The sequence below is a fragment of the Paroedura picta genome, chromosome 2 (genome assembly GCF_049243985.1).
Source record: "Paroedura picta isolate Pp20150507F chromosome 2, Ppicta_v3.0, whole genome shotgun sequence".
NCBI classification, from domain to species: domain Eukaryota; kingdom Metazoa; phylum Chordata; class Lepidosauria; order Squamata; family Gekkonidae; genus Paroedura; species Paroedura picta.
The window spans coordinates 33305755-33321787 of NC_135370.1; the positions used below are offsets into that span (position 1 = coordinate 33305755).

At 42.4% G+C, this 16033-nt stretch overlaps 1 protein-coding gene across 5 annotated transcripts in view; it reads left to right on the plus strand.

Annotated features, from left to right (window-relative positions):
* Nucleotides 1–16033, plus strand: part of LNPK (lunapark, ER junction formation factor) — a 54680-nt gene that overhangs the window by 37322 nt on the left and 1325 nt on the right. For 3 of the 5 annotated variants that reach the window (XM_077319650.1, XM_077319652.1, XM_077319651.1), the window contains exons 9-12: nt 1621–1842; nt 7263–7368; nt 8040–8110; nt 12878–13048. In XM_077319650.1, coding sequence (XP_077175765.1) covers nt 1621–1842; nt 7263–7368; nt 8040–8110; nt 12878–13048 — 570 coding nt within the window. The remainder of the gene's footprint in view (nt 1–1620; nt 1843–7262; nt 7369–8039; nt 8111–12877; nt 13049–16033) is intronic. The other 2 variants (XM_077319653.1, XM_077319654.1) reach the window with 1 other exon arrangement.

Genomic DNA, 16033 nt, shown 5'->3' on the forward strand with positions numbered 1-16033 from the left:
CTTTGTTGGACTTAAAGGGGCCATTGGACACAAATTTCGTTGCATGACTTCTTTATAAATATTTTTAGCCAAAGGGAGCATTTGGGCATTATTTCCCTTCTGAGTGGTGGGGGTAGCTTTCAACCTTGTCCCCGTGTGTATTCTTGCTCTTTGAAAATGTAGCACTTGGATGTTGGTAATAAGGATCTCCTCCTGAGGAATTTGAGCAGCTTATCTCGAATCGATGATCTGAATTGTGTCTTGGGGGCACTGGAAAACAGCACAGACCGCCGCAGCATTGGCTGACAGCTGCCACGTTTTGCACCAACCGTGTTAAGCTCTCAGAGAGCCCCCAGCTGCACTGTGGTAGCCAAGACTAGAGACTAGGACAGCTACGGAAGCATGAATGGTATCGCTGGGGCTAAACAGGAGAATGCAAGCCACCACTTTTTCATTAGAAAATTTCAGTTATCATGACATTCTCTCCCATCTGTGAATCCAGGTAACCAGTAACCAGTGTGGTCAGACTCATCCGTGACCCTGATGTGTACGGTCTTCAGGTTGGAGCCTGCCAAGCAATCATTGTCTTGGCCTTGTCTTGTGTCCGTTTCAATTGGGTCACTCGCATCTGTTCTTGACTCGCAACCAGCAATAGCGGCAGGGTCAAGGTCAGAGCAGAGCAGTGCCATCAGCATATTGATAGCACCTTCAGGCCTTCTTCAGTACTCATTATCTATGGCCAATTCCCACAGAGTCAAAGGCAGTTTTATGTCTGTGAGAAGGATTTAACAAGACTCCAATTCCCTTTGGGCTCAAACCACTCGCACGGCGCACAACTCATTACTAACTAGGTGTCCGTTTTTCTTGCCGTGCCCAGGACAGGGGTGTTCAGCTCTTTCCGATAGAAGCCAACCCATGAATCAGCTGCGCTCCATAAAAGTGGCACATTCCCCATCCTGCATGCAACATGTTCTTCTTAGAAAGAACAATGAAATTAAATCTTTAAAAAATGGGGAGGTAGTTCACAAGATCTGAAATTGTCTGGAGTTTTTTGTTTTGTAGACTTCTAGCACTGGGCAGCCTGAAAACCACTGGATATAATGGCTGCGTCTTTCTAGGCAACTTGGTATATTGTGTGAGACCACTTGAAAAATTGCGCATCACCTTAAAGGGAGAGGAGCTGCGTACTTTTTACTATTGGTCGGTTAAGTAACTCATTCTGAATGCCAGTAAAAGAATGCTGAATCTATTTCCACGTTAATACTGTACCAGCAGTAAGTACTTCTGAATACATTTGAAAGCTAGAGCAGGGGTAGTCAAACTGCGGCCCTCCAGATGTCCATGGGCTACAATTCCCAGAAGCCCCTGCCAGCATTCGCTGGCAGGGGCTTCTGGGAATTGTAGTCCATGGACATCTGGAGGGCCGCAGTTTGACTACCCCTGAGCTAGAGAATGGGTTAAAAATATGAAAATGTGCCTCATTCAATACTCTGTGCAGCACTAGACTATTATTGCCCTTTGACTGCACTTCCACTGTAGTCTTTGCGGAAAAAGCCTTCTCTTGTGTTGAATGTGCTGCTTCTGTCAACAACCATCAGGATAATATATCATGGGGCCCTCTTGATGTGCATTTCCTGCCAGAACTTCGGCATCGGACCCCCATGCGAGGGAACGTCTCCCCCCCACTTGCACCGAATCAGGGGTCCCCCAAGATGACGAGTCCCGCGCTGCCATCTCCGGACTCACAGAGGGAGACTTCAGCTCCTGGCGGACCTCCGGAGAGAGCTCTTGCATCGGCCTCGCCGCCCCCAAGCGTGTTACCAAGACATCCTGGAACCCGTGCTACTCCAATGCCTGGAATGGGTAAACAGAGCACTTAACATTGTTTACAGTTTATATTGTTTTCTCTGGTTACCAATAAAACAGGCCATTTTCAGACAGTATGGAAATGGCATTTTGTTTGGAAACAGAAGAGCAGTTATCTGATTAAGCAGGAGTTCCATATTCAATTAGCCATAACTCTTTACAGCTGGCACCTTATGATACTGAAACCTATTGCCTGAGCTCATTTAACTGTTATGGCTTCTTTGTTTAAACGGCAATAAAACTTTGCAGGATTCTGTAGTCAACAATATAGCATACCTTTTTATGTTCTTGGTTGGAGGCATGCTCTAGACTTGTATAAATCAGGTACCTAAAGAAGACACTTTTGGAATATATTCATGTTTCATATGAAGGCCTGGGCATATTTTTTAACATGTATTGTGACATTTATTTAAATGTTTCTTCCAAGCTTGCGGAGATTATAAACGACTCGGAAATCAAACAGGTCCGTCCTGTTGGGACGTAGAACTTTTTTGCAGTGGAGAGGTAATAAGCAGGGCTTAGCATCAGCTACCTTGTTTGAAATACTGACTTGTCCATCTGCATTAGCTGAAATGATGAACTAAACAAAAAGATCTTTTAAAACTTGTTTTCATTGCTAGCTTGACTTGGCTGTGTTGCAGATGTATTTGCTGATTCTTAGTCCCAGAATTGAGCTACAAAGTGTGCCCTGACAGTAATTAACTTAAACCACTGTGCCTTCTGTCCACCTTTCCCCGGATTCATTCCTTATTAACATGAATGGGAAGCGTGGGACTAGATGTGGGGGTGGGGAGAGGGTGGTGGCAGCATTCATGTCAGTCATCATCACTATGTGAAATAATGTAGTATCACAAACCATACTCAGACATGTACTATTTAATGTCTCTCAAACCATAGGCTCAAACTTGTCATTATATTTTACAGCAGGGGTAGTCAAACTGTGGCCCTCCAAATGTCCATGGACTACAATTCTCAGGAGCCCCTGCCAGCGAATGCTGGCAGGGGCTTCTGGGAATTGTAGTCCATGGACATCTGGAGGGCCGCAGTTTGACTACCCCTGTTTTACAGCAATAGAAGTAAAGTTTACAGGTTATCATTAATGTTGCAGATAGAAATTGAGTTTAGCCACTGGTAGAAGAAGGCGGATTGGTTGTGTAGCAAAATAAAGCGGGAATTCCGTGGCTTCTTGAACGCTTATGCCAGCATGAGCTTTTGTGAATCACAGCTCACTTCTTCAGATGTTGTGAAGAGGATATTGTATTGCACATTTTAATACTGAAAATTACCAAAGGGGATTGTGTTGGAAAGGTTTGGTGTGAATCTCATGAACCTTTCAGTGTGATTCTCTGTGTAAGGGACTGAAATAGGTTAGGTTGCTAACATGTCATGGATGACCAAGGGTCCAGCCCCTCCCCATTGGATGCAGATAAACAGAAGTGTAATTAAGGAGCACAAACAACAACTAACAAAGGGGGGATGCAAAGCGTAAGAACTGACATCAATGAAAGTTATAGCACATTATGACTTCTTAAGCGGCCTGGTTAAAGTTCCTAAAGAGTGGGAGCTGTAGAGCTATTGTAATTATAGTGAATAAAGAAATGCACCTCTCTGTTTTAGCCAAGATGAGAGCTAGAATATAGTTTCCCGATGAATTCAAATTCAGTAGTTCCATATTGCATATTTAAATGTTTTCTTTTTTTCTTGTAGAATAGTGACTTCAAGACCTGCAGTATGTTGAGGAAGATTAAAACGTTCCTTCTCTGGTTTCTGAATGTTGCCATTTCTTATGTCGGATTTGTGTTAATAGATTTTGTTGCATAGGGACAGATGGCACATGATGACATATATTAAATTGGATGATGTGCAAGTGGATGAGCCCAAGACTGTTTAGCTGATGTTGTTAGATTCCCCTAGTATTGCCAGAGTGTATACGGGGAACAAAGTTGGCTTCTAGGTGTGTTTCAGGGTCTGGTTCCTGATTTTATGTCGTTGTTGGGACGTTGTTTATATCTGAGGGACTGTTTAATCAGCAAGATGAAAAAGAAAAACAACCTTATCCAGTATTGATTCGAATGGGTAGCCGTGTTGGTCTGGAGTAGCACAATAAAATCAGAGTCCAGTAGCACCTTTAAGACCAACAAAGATTTATTCAAAGGGTGAACTTTTGAGTGCAAGCACTTGAGTGCATGGTTGCACTTGAACGTTCACGCCTTGAATAAATCTTTGTTGGTCTTAAAGGTGCTACTGGACTCTGATTTTCTTATCCAGTATTGTCACTGATGATGCGTTAAAAGTGGCTTAAGTTGTGAGCAGTAGTGTTAACTTCCTTGACTCCAACTTGTAGTTGGTTGATTCTGGGTGACATTGATCTGCTCCTTTACTATACTGGGACAATGTCATAATCCATACTAAAAGCTTTTTGTAAATCCTGCAGATGAGAGCTCTGGTCTGAGGGACTGGAGCAGATGCAATTGCGATATGTTGTTTTACATGGTGGGTTGTTTTATATGATTTGGGTGGTAACTGGTAGAATGTAGATATGTCTCATGTTCAGTGGGCTTTTGATATAAAGTGGTACTTTTGTGTCCAGGAAATATATCTGCTGTGTGGGTTGGTCCATTCTAAGGTTGATGTTGGGATAAAAACTGTCTGTCTCGTGTTCTGGGAGGGTTTGGTTTTAAATTGTTGCTATTGTGTATATTTTACGGGGAGTATGATATTTTTCTTGTAAACTGCCAGGAGCTAGTGTGCTAGGAGCAGCGGTCTAGAAATCTAAACATAAATAAAGTCCTGGTGGAATCTCTTGAGAGTTTCCTTCCCATGTGTCCACACGACAATAAATCTTAAGTACAAGAATGGGGCTAATGGACAGCTGTTAAAATGTTTGCATGCTTATTTGTTTATTTATGTTTTGACTTTTATTCCGCTCTTTCTCAAAAAAGACTCAGAGCAGATTACAGTGTGAATAAAATACATGCATTCTAAAATATACAAAAATAAAATAAAAAGATAAAAATAAAAAGAGCCAGTTTGGTATAGTGGTTAGGAGTGCAGACTTCTAATCTGGCAAGCCAGGTTCAATTCTGCGCTCCCCCACATGCAGCCAGCTGGGTGACCTTGGGCTCGCCACGGCACTGAGAAAACTGTTCTGACCGAGCAGTGATATCAGGGCTCTCTCAGCCTCACCCCCACCCCACAGGGTGTCTGTTGTGGGGAGAGGAAAGGGAAAGCTATCGTAAGCCGCTTTGAGCCTCCTTTGGGTAGGGAAAAGCGGCATATAAGAACCAACTCTTCTTCTTCTAAAATTAGTTTAATACAATTAAAACATTTTAAGATTACAAAGGTAACATTGCCCTTAAAGTGTTCTTATATGGGAGGGGAGGGTGCCATTAATTTGAAGGTATTGACTGTCAAGAAATTTAAACAAGTTATAGATGAGGACAAGTAAATAAAATTTTGTGGCCAGGCTTGCGGTGGTATTATAGTTCATATATCTAGGGGTCATAGAGACACTCAGCCTTCCTGGTTGCTAAGACTGCTGTGAGACTGTCAGTGGACTTTAGCTTCCTCAGGAAGTCTGTTGTATTCCATAAGTAATTTGGGGTGTTGATAGTATAAGGTCAGAGGATGGATTCCATGTAGCCAAACACCTCAACAGTAATTCTCCCCCTCTCAGCTTCATCTTCTAAGCCACATGATTTGTTTAGTCAGTGGCCAAATGTGGCCATTTTAATCATCAAATCTTTATAAAATAGTATGCTTTTCAGCTCTCATTTCTATGCCATACAATTTAAGAAGTATTTCAGGACAACATTGGAGGTTATCGCTGGTATCAGAATTATAGCATTCCTTAATGAGATATCCAAAGTGTAACTTGCTTCGGGAAGTAGCTATAAACACCAACAATATTGTATACAAGTAATACAAGCTTCCCGTTATATAATTTTTCTACCTTGTGAGAACCATCAGCTGAAGTGCTGATGGAATCTGACTTCCCTTAATTAGCTTTAAACTGGAAAAGATCATTCATTTTTTCATTACATTATACTTTGTTGAGGAGAATCAATTTAACATGTATTACCACAGAGCTTCCATATGTCTAAAAATTAATAACCAGCAGGTAGTTGAGAATTTGCCAAGTTTTGCAAAAATGGCCAGTCTGCCCACAATGATTGCTTTTGATGTTCATATTAATTACTGTTGTCCATATCAGCATGAGGAATAAGATGCATAGTTTGAGAGCTGTTAGTGTGCCAAATAATTGAAGAGATTCTAGGGACACATGGTCTTGTGTTTCAAGCTTCTCTCTGTTTTCCCAGACAGTACATTACTACAGAGACAACAGTTGTTCAAAACTCAGATTCCTCCCCACTCCCCCAAAATGTGTGTGTGTATTGGATAATGTTGAAAATATTTTAATTTAAAAACTAGTGGCTTGATAAGATCTGCTTAGTACTTTGTTTTCCCTCTAAGCAGACTAAAACAAACAAAAAAAAAGTATAGTCAGTGACATTCCAGTTCTAAAAGCACTCAGAAATCTGTTGTGTTAATTTCAATAGAGCTCACTTTCAATGGGGCAGGATCCTACAAACAGAGAACGTGCACGTGATCATGGAAGCAGATATTTCCTGCCTCTCTTCCCTTTCCCTCCCCTCCCCTCCCTTCAGCAGCCCCCTGGAACTCCTGTAAAGCTGGTGCTGGGATTTGTGGGGAGCCTGAGTGGCCAACGTGCCCTGAAGCACTGAACACTGCAGGGGGGCAGAAGAACCCTGGTGAAGCATGGTTTCCATTCATATAAGAGGGAAGAGGAGTGGTTTTACTTGATCCCCTCATGCCTCACGGGATGTTGCCCACGAAACTACCTCGATCCTCCAGGTCCACTGTTTGATGGTCACTAGGGGGCTTTGGGAGGAGGCAAAGCAAGAAGATCCTCAAACACTTTCCGATCATATTTGCAGGATCCAAGCCATTGTTTAAGTCTTACTAATTATATAAAATGGTTATAATGCGAGTATATCTTATTTAATTAGTCTAAAACCCATTAAGAGCTAGAAACTGGATTTTATTTTATTTTTAAATGCTGGTTGATACCAGCGTTTATTAGATTTTCAGAAAGACATTAACAAGAGAAAAAGAAAAAGGCAGAAAAGAGAAGCTACAGAATTTTAACGTAACATAACAGTAGCCTTACTGACTTACTAATACCTATCTAACTATTGCGAGAAGTACCCCCAACGTTCTTCATGTTCTGGATTATAATTTGGCAATGGGGTTGAAGTTCAAACAAAACCAATATATATTTGGGTCATCCCTTCCCATTTTAGATCTTTAATATAGACTTTTAGCAAATATATCACAGAGTCACATTCTTCATCAACTCAGTAGACTGGATTGACAGCAGTCTATTAATTCTCTAGGTCTTCATCCTCCAGGCCCTCCATTGGCAAGACCGATTCTTCCTCGAGAGAGAGGAGCATTGGATAGAATTGTTGAATACCTAGTTGGAGATGGTCCTCAAAACAGGTAAAATGTCACTCACTGTGGTAAGTGAAGTCTGGAACCATAACACTCATCAGAGCCTCTTCTTAAGTTACCTTTGGGGCTCTTTCTAGTGTCCCATCAGAAATCCAATGCTATGTGGGAGGAGTCCATGCTTTGGCTTTTCCCTGCAATAGCACATTTCTTTCCAGAAACTGGGGCAAGTAAGGAAGGTAATGTTGGAAGGGGCCCTTAGTTTATCTTTCCAATAATTTACATAAACGCTTACGAGTATAATGATGAACTTCAATGGGTTGAATGCCTTTCAAGGTATTGACTATTGTGACTGTTGCTTATGAACCAATAAGTCATTGGCATGCAAATGTAACTTATTTCCATACACTGTCTTAAAACTTCTAGTACCTGCCTGCTTACCAATCCAACTTCAGTGATATCATAAGAGTCCAAAATTTTGCATCTTAAAACCAAATTTTGGGGGGGGGGGGTGTAATAGTCAAGTCATAATATTGGAATTGTTCAGTCAGCAGCTTGACATTGTCATAATGGGATATCTGTTAATGCATAACCTTTAATTCGAAATGTTAATGCCCTCTTGCTGTTTTCTAAGTCTGCTGAAGAGGTCCTGTGGCATGACTAAATGAATAGGTAAATTAAATAGTTAAACCAATGTTAGTAATATCTGATCTCTTCTTTAGATATGCGCTTATTTGCCAACAGTGTTTCTCACACAATGGAATGGCTTTGAAAGAAGAGTTTGAATATATTGGTAAGCACAAGTGTGTATGTTCTGCTGCTTGAATAAGAGCTTTTTCCCAGATTTGTTTTCAGGCACCTTTGGCATGTACCATATATACACGCATATAAGCTGAGTTTTCCAGCCCTTTTTTAAAGCTGAAAATAACCCCCTCAGCTTATATGCAAGTATTTAAAAAAACAGCTTCCAGACACAAATGGAGGGTGGGGATGGGAGACTTGCCTGAAGAAGCAAAGGCAGGAACAACAGAGACGCAGCAAACCTGGGAGGGAAAGAGCAGTCTCTGCCTCCCCCCGCTCCTTGCCTTAATGAGGATAGCACGTGTTGCAGGAAACTCTGCAGGAAGCTCTGAAGCCTCTGTCTCAGAGGGAGAGCAGAGAGCAGAAGGAGGAAATGCCCGTAGAGGAAGGAATAAAGGCAAGAGGGTCAGAGGGAAAGAGGAGGGAGGAGGAGGATGGGAAGAAATGGGGAAAAAATCCTGCCCAAAATAGGGGGGAGGGGAGGAAAGGAGAAAAAGCCACTATCCAAACATCACCCTCAGCTTATATGTGAGTCAATAAGTTTTCCAGCATTTTGTGGTGTGATTAGGTGCCTTGACTTATATCCGGGACGGTTTATATGTGAGTATATAAGTTAATCTAACTTTGTGCTAAAATGAAGACCACAGTCCAACACTGAGTAAGCTTGCTCATGCCCATGTGTGGTTTGGAAGGCACATTTATAGTAGATAGCCCATGTGAATAAGGTTTTGCTCACCCTGGGGTAGCCACACATAAGGCAGAGACCTCCTTCCCACCACCTCTCACTCCTGTTTTAAAGGGACCACAGGCTTTGTGTGGATGAGAGCTGCTGCCACCTGGGCAGGGTTTGAATTGAGATTAGGATTCTTGAAATAGAGTTTGAGAAGACCTAAAAATACTCATTAAGAGTTATATTGAGCATATGATTAGCACCAAGTACTAGAATGTCCACAATACTGTAACTGTTCTAAACACACATTTTCTGTGAAAAGAATGAATACAAGTAAATTGGTTGGGGATGGAGACTGTGCAAGCAGCAGGAAAAGCAGAAGCTTCTCTTATGTCTTCTGAATGGAGGTTCTTCTGGGAGATGTCAGGTGTCTGGACACCTGATAGCCTTTAGATCTATGCAAACCAGGAAGTTTGTCCTTCTCTGAGGATGACGATCTCTCCCAGGCCCTGTGGCGATCAAAGCAAGAGTCCTAGTGAAATTCAAGGAGAAGAGATCCAGAGAAAAGCGTGTGGAAGCAGTCATAGATAGAAGGCCAAATGCAGCAAGAGAGCTGAGGCTCAGGGCATACAACACATATACAGCAACACCTGAAGATCTGTGTACTGTTTTGGGGGAATTAGGGCAGCTCTGATATCAACCAGGATAATAACAGAAAACAAAACATTTTAAAACATTTTCTTTCTTTCTTTCTTTCTTTCTTTCTTTCTTTCTTTCTTTCTTTCTTTCTTTCTTTCTTTCTTTCTTTCTTTCTTTCTTTCTTTCTTTCTTTCTTTCTTTCTTTCTTTCTTTCTTTCTTTCTTTCTTTCTTTCTTTCTTTCTTTCTTTCTTTCTTTCTTTCTCCCCCTATTCACCTGCTGTCACAAGGCGGTTTACAACATTAATAGATACATTAACAAAGTCATTAAATCAGCCAATCAATTGGTGACATCCCTATTAGAGATCTTCTTGTTGGGGCAGGTGGTGAGAGCCATCTGGATCGCAGCAGGGGGGAGGCCCTTTGTTGTTCGTGTGCTTGCTTCCAAACTGACTTCAACCATAAGCCTGGCAGAAGAGCTGCATCTTGCAGGCCCTATATAACACTGTTAGTTCCATGAGGGCCCTGATGTTGTCAGGCAGGCTGAGAAAGCCCTCGTTGAGGCCAGTCGGACTCCTTCAGGGCTGGGGACTACCAGATGATTTGCTGTCATTGAGAGAAGCATCCTCCAGGAGACATAGAGAAGTGTCCCTCATAGCACTTTGATTGGACTGAAAGGTGTATAGTGATACCCTTTACCACCTTCCAGGTGTGACTGAATCATTTCCCCCCCCCCTCGACTTCATTGTGCCAACAGCCCCTCTCTGTGAGCTGATGGCAGTGTCTCAAAGGCTGGCCTGTCTTAACACATTCATCTGGTTGCTTCTTCTCCTGCTTGTCCTTCTGCCAACTTGCCTCCTATTGTCCTGCAAAGAGCCATGACCCTAAGCTTGCAGAGCTGAGAGTATGGGGTAAGGCTGGCTGACTGTGCACACCACAGTGGAGGCAAAGAGGAAAGGAGAAACCAATAAATACATGGAGGCTGAACGGCCGTAGGAATCAAGGCTTCAGATTGCTTTGTCTCTGTATTGGAATGTCATCATGAAGTATCATGGATAGAATGGATTTTAAAGTTTTTAAAGTCCTACAGTGGATCAAGAAATCTGTGCCAGGCTCCATAAAAACTGGGCTGCAGAGACTAGGACTGCGGTAGGCTGAGACCAGAGCCCTGGATGGTTTCCTCTCTAGAGCCTTTCTAACTTTCAAGACTTTTCGCTTTACCAGATCCTTAACCAAATTTGCTCTCATGGCCAAGTATCTCCAGAAGGCATCAGGGGGGAATGGAAACAAACTCCTGGGCTTATTCTTTAGTTTTATGGCTGTCAGTAACTTAAGACAAATTCCACTCATCGTTGAGCACAGATGTGTATTTTTCCTCTTTTCAGTAAACCCCAAGTAATGGGAAAGAAATTACCCCAGACCCTTGCTCTTTTCTGTTTCATGTGGGTGTGTCTGCCCATTTGCTTGGCTCAGAAAATATTTGGGAAATACTTAACTAGCCAATGCATTTAATACGTTCCTGTAATATGAAGACATTTTTTTCGCTGAAATATTTACCCAGCAGTGAGATATGTGCCAAAGACTTGGCCTAAGCCCTTCTGAATGGATTTCTTCAACTTGACATACATTCATTAGAAACCAGAAGCCATATTGTACATGTAAATAACAGGAAGTTTATTTTGGGTAGTTAGCTCAGTTAATACACCATTGTTTGGCCTTATGGTGTGACAACTTTGGTCTTTTAGGGGTTAGGAATATTTTCCAGATGATGAGAGTGTGATATTCCAAAACATTTCTTTCCCTGGGAGATATGTAACACTTCTTTAATTACACGTGCTTAGAGGCTATATAAGTATAACGCTGTTCAGTCACAGATGTAAATATTTTATAGAATGATTAGCCACAGTCCTTAAATTTACACACCATTTATACAGATTTTGAATGTCCCTCAACCCCTAGAACGTATATGGAGTCCAACTACCTATAGGAAAGCAAGATGCTATAATGAGCGAACATTTCTATGCTGTACAAGTGCAGTCAGTGAGTAGGGCTGGTGAAGGACAAAGAAACTTCTACGAACATATTCTTAATGGAATCCAAAAATTTCAGATGTCAAATTTTAAAATATCAGATCGTTTTTTGGATAAGAGCTAGTTCATAGAACAGATTCTGCAAAAGATTTTTGGGCTCACAATCTGCCTTTCTGCATTTTCCTCTTTCACAGGAAACTGTGGCTTGAATTTGCTTTCCCAATAGGAAGTGGGTTACCAACCAGCCCAAAGTACAGGGGGGACTTGAGGATGAGAGGGGGAATCCAGATACAGTATCATGTTTTGGCATTCCACATGGCTGTAAGGTTTTCCTTTTTTAAGAGCCAAATGCAAAACATCGCTTACAAGGTTATCCATTTGTTTTTTGGGTACTCACAGTAGAGAAAATTAGTTTCTCTGTTTCTGCCCACCCAAACAATATACGTTGATATCCTGACCCAGCTGACACTTGTTTCCAGCAGATACACAGCCAGTCACCACGTCCCAAAAGTCCTACTCTGGGTCGTCTGTGTGCTCTGCCACCACTGCTGCCATCGCAGTCTCCCCCCCCCCCCCCCCCAGACTTGCAGGGGAAGAAGGAGAAGGCTTTCAAGAGGAAGTTGTTTCAAAACCAAAACACCTCCAGCTGCAGGAGCTTTAACACCTGTTTCTGCTTTCTTGAGTGTTTCCAGGAAGGGCAACAGGAGCCAAATGTGGGAGAGCTCCTGACAAAAGGGAAAACCTGTATTGTTGCCTTTCCCTTGAGGGGTGGGGGGAGATGTTCCAATATATCATCCAATATATATATATATGTTGTATCATCCCGGCAGGAGTGACCTACACACTTGCAGGTGCGCTCACGTGCTAAAGATATGGCTAGCACTAGATTGGAAGTGGCGGGGGAGGGAGACCTGGATGCATAGTAAGTTAAGCAGGGAAGGGCTCCTAATTCCAAAAAGTTTGAAAAAATGCTGCCTTGAGGTGTAATTACGTTCCTGACCTTTCCATACACTGGACGTTTATTAACACGAAAGAAAAGAACAGTTGTACCAAGGTTGAGCTGCAGACTCAAAAAAGGTGTTTGAAAATATGCAACAGCAATTTATCATTTCAGCAGAGACTTGCCTGTTGTAAAAAAAAAATATATATATATATAACTCTTGGGGAGAGGTTGCCACGTAAGGTTTTCAGCATTGCTTTAAACTGAAAGCCCAGGAAACAAGCTGATAATGGGGAGGGAAGGGGGAGATAAGTCCAGTGGCTGTTACTTTTAAAATAACAGGGTGAGGCTTTGTTAGTCACCTGTTACTGTTTTCCAGGTTCTGAGAAAGATCCTTATCATAGCGAAGCATATCAAGGCTCAGGAGCCACTTCTGTCCAGGGAGCTTACTGGATGTGTTTGTGTGAAACCTTTTTGTGCAGCATTCAGATGCGCCTACTGCTTCTTCCTGAATCCCGCAAGGAAAACAAGGCCGCAAGCCCCGCGACTCCTTGATTACAGTCCTGAAAAGAAACGGCCGGCAGAGTCGCAGAAAATCGCAGAATCGCCAGAGTCTGTGGAAGAGAAGCTACAAGAGAGCCCAACGGTTGACGGCACGTATAGCTCTACGAAGTTTGCCATTGCGTTAGTGACAGCAGTTGGGGATGGAGATTTGAAAGGTCCTCCGCCCTCCCCCCATGTTACAGCAACTCATTATATATGGGAGGAGTGGTCTGGTTTTTCTGATTTTTTGTGTGTGCGTGCTTAATCCTTACCTTTAGCATCCAGGGTCACCTTTAAGACCAACACATTTTATTTGAGGTATGAGCTTTCCTGTGCACACACACTTCTTCAGACTCAAGATTGTATCTGCGTTCACATGAAAGTTCATACCTTGAATAAAACGTTGTTGGACTCTAAATTTGTTCTGCTGCTCCGGACCAACACGGCTCCCCCTGGAATCTATCCTTACCTTGTAAGGCTTGTCATGACTTGAGGGCTCACAAGCTTGGGGGACCCACTCTCTTGCCATGTGCCTGTGCAGCCACCTTGCTCATATCTTAATTTGCACCTTTTACTTCTATAGATGAGGGTCTGGCTGTACTATCTTGTTTCCTTTGGCTTCTTGACACAGCCCTGGGGTTCTTCTGACCCAAATGTATAAAATCCAGCCTTTACCCTGAAAGGGAATCTGGATCCCAGGGTGGTTAAATTTCATTGTTTCGAGCAGGTCATTGGGTTGAGGAAAGGTTGCAGTTCCTCCTTTGTTCATTAAGTTAGTTCACTCTTTTTCCCTAGGGCAGGAAAGCTAGTAAAACCGACTTGTTTAAAAATGGGGAGTTCAAAGACAGATTGTCAACTTTAATTTAACACAGTCCCTTTTGAGATGTTTTATAGGCTAAAAATACAGCAATCATTCCCTTAACCAAAATGTAGTGTTTTAAGATATTAGAATGGAAGTCTGTGCCTTTTTCTTTCTTAAAAAAAAATCTGTGTGAGACTTTCGGTAGGGAAGTTTCTTTAGGATATACACAGATAGGATCTGAAATTTGGAATCCTGATATTTGTCCATCCAAAAATGTTTAGCTGTGTTAGAGGCAAATGCCTACAAAAAGTACTGCTACTGCTTTGTCTAAGCCAGGGGTAGTCAAACTGCGGCCCTCCAGATGTCCATGGACTACAATTCCCAGGAGCCCCTGCCAGCAAATGCTGGCAGGGGCTCCTGGGAATTGTAGTCCATGGACATCTGGAGGGCCGCAGTTTGACTACCCCTGGTCTAAGCCATTTACATTGTTGATGCAGAATGATACCCGTTTTCCTCTGATAATTGGCACGATGAAAGAATAGATAAATTTTTATTTAGAATATATGCCACCTCTCTGCCTGGCAACAGCAGAGCTAACCTGGAGAAAATTAAAATACAGAAAACACATAAGATGAACGAAACCCTGAAAAGCCAACAGTAATACTCTAAAAGATTAAAAGCAATTGACATTTTTCCTGCATTGCGAGCAATAGCAGCAGCCGTCCACTACTGGCAACCCCAACAGGTTCAGGGATCACCCCTCCCCGAAAGGCTGAAAATGAAGATGGTGCCTTAACCTATTGCACATGATAGTTTTACTAGCCCTAATGGTACATTCGACTTCTTGTAGTACAAATTAGTTGTGGAAGTTCACATCCTCCTCACTCGGCACATGTTCAGAGTTCAGTAGTATTGCTGTCTCCATGGCACATGCTTATTTACTTAAATATTTATACCCCCATTGGAGATCTGAAACAGCTTACATGGTTCTCTGTTGGCATTCACCCCATGTAGAAGTCTGTGCACAAGGTTTGGACTTAATTCTTGCTTCTTATCCTTATTGCTTTCCTGCCTCTGATAGTATCTTGTACCCCATGCTGGCAATAGCTTCCCTTCCCCAGATTTTCTTGTTGCTGACTACATAGCAATCTGTGATCACTTGAGCTATGTAGTTTAGCCATGACGTTTGGGGCAGGAGGGAATTGCATGGAGAGGATGCTGATAAACCCCCTGAGCTTTCCAAGATAATTGCAGTGCAGCAGGAAACCCTGCTTAGCCAGTCCTGTACATGGTTGTTCATTTAGTATGCTGGCTAGCCTAGTCCTGTTCAGAAGGACTATGGCACGAGTGACGTCAGATCTCTGCGTTTGCTGTTCTCTTCACTAATCTCTTTTTAAAGTGTATATTGAATTTCTGGACATAACGCTTGTTCAGGGCACCTAGTTTTGCTGAGGGATGAAATGCATTCAGTATTTATTTTAAAAATAAAGTTCTTACCTCTCAGCCACATGGCTTTTAGTGTAAGCACATAACCTAGAGCAAAAATATGGCTGGGTCAAATGGTCCAGCAAAAAATTCTCTTGAAAAACCAGGAGGGACGGCTCTGGTTTCTGGTTATGGAAATGAGCATGGCCAATTTTTGTAGCAAAATCTGGTGAGTTTTGAAGTGAGGTCAGGGAGATCTCAGCTAATGGCCAAAATGGTAGAGAAGTGGGGGCAGGAGAAAGGTATGAAGAGAGGCTTTAGGAAGAAGCACTCCAATGCAGCCCATTTGTGAGGAAAAGGAAATGCGGGTGAGGTATCATGGGCTTTGCTGGAAATAGCTCCAGCAAGGTCCAGGGAAGCTAAGACACCATCACTGGCATATCTACTCAGAGCTTCCCCTTCTCCTCCTCTTCCCCATGCCCTCTATGTGTGGGGAAGGGTTTTTTGTTGCTGTGCTGAAATGTCATCTTTTAAATTATGCTTTTCAATTCCTTCTCTTCTCTGCCCACCTGACTTCTCTCAGGTTGGTATATTTTGCTGTTTTAAAGAGAAAAGTGCTTTTTAAAGAATGAAACATTGCATTTTATAAATACTGCAAGGCCTTTGGGAGGCACTGATGTAAAAGCAGGATAGAAATCCAGTCAAGAAGCTCACCATCCCAGCTGGCGCCTGGTTCTGTTTCAGAACTACCATTTAATATTCTGAGAGATAAAACGTTGCCTTTAATCCCTCGGCCTCTGACATATTTTCTCTATTTTCTGGCCTGCTTTCATAAGGAAGCTTGGGTTGCAGGCCCCTCTAACAAAGT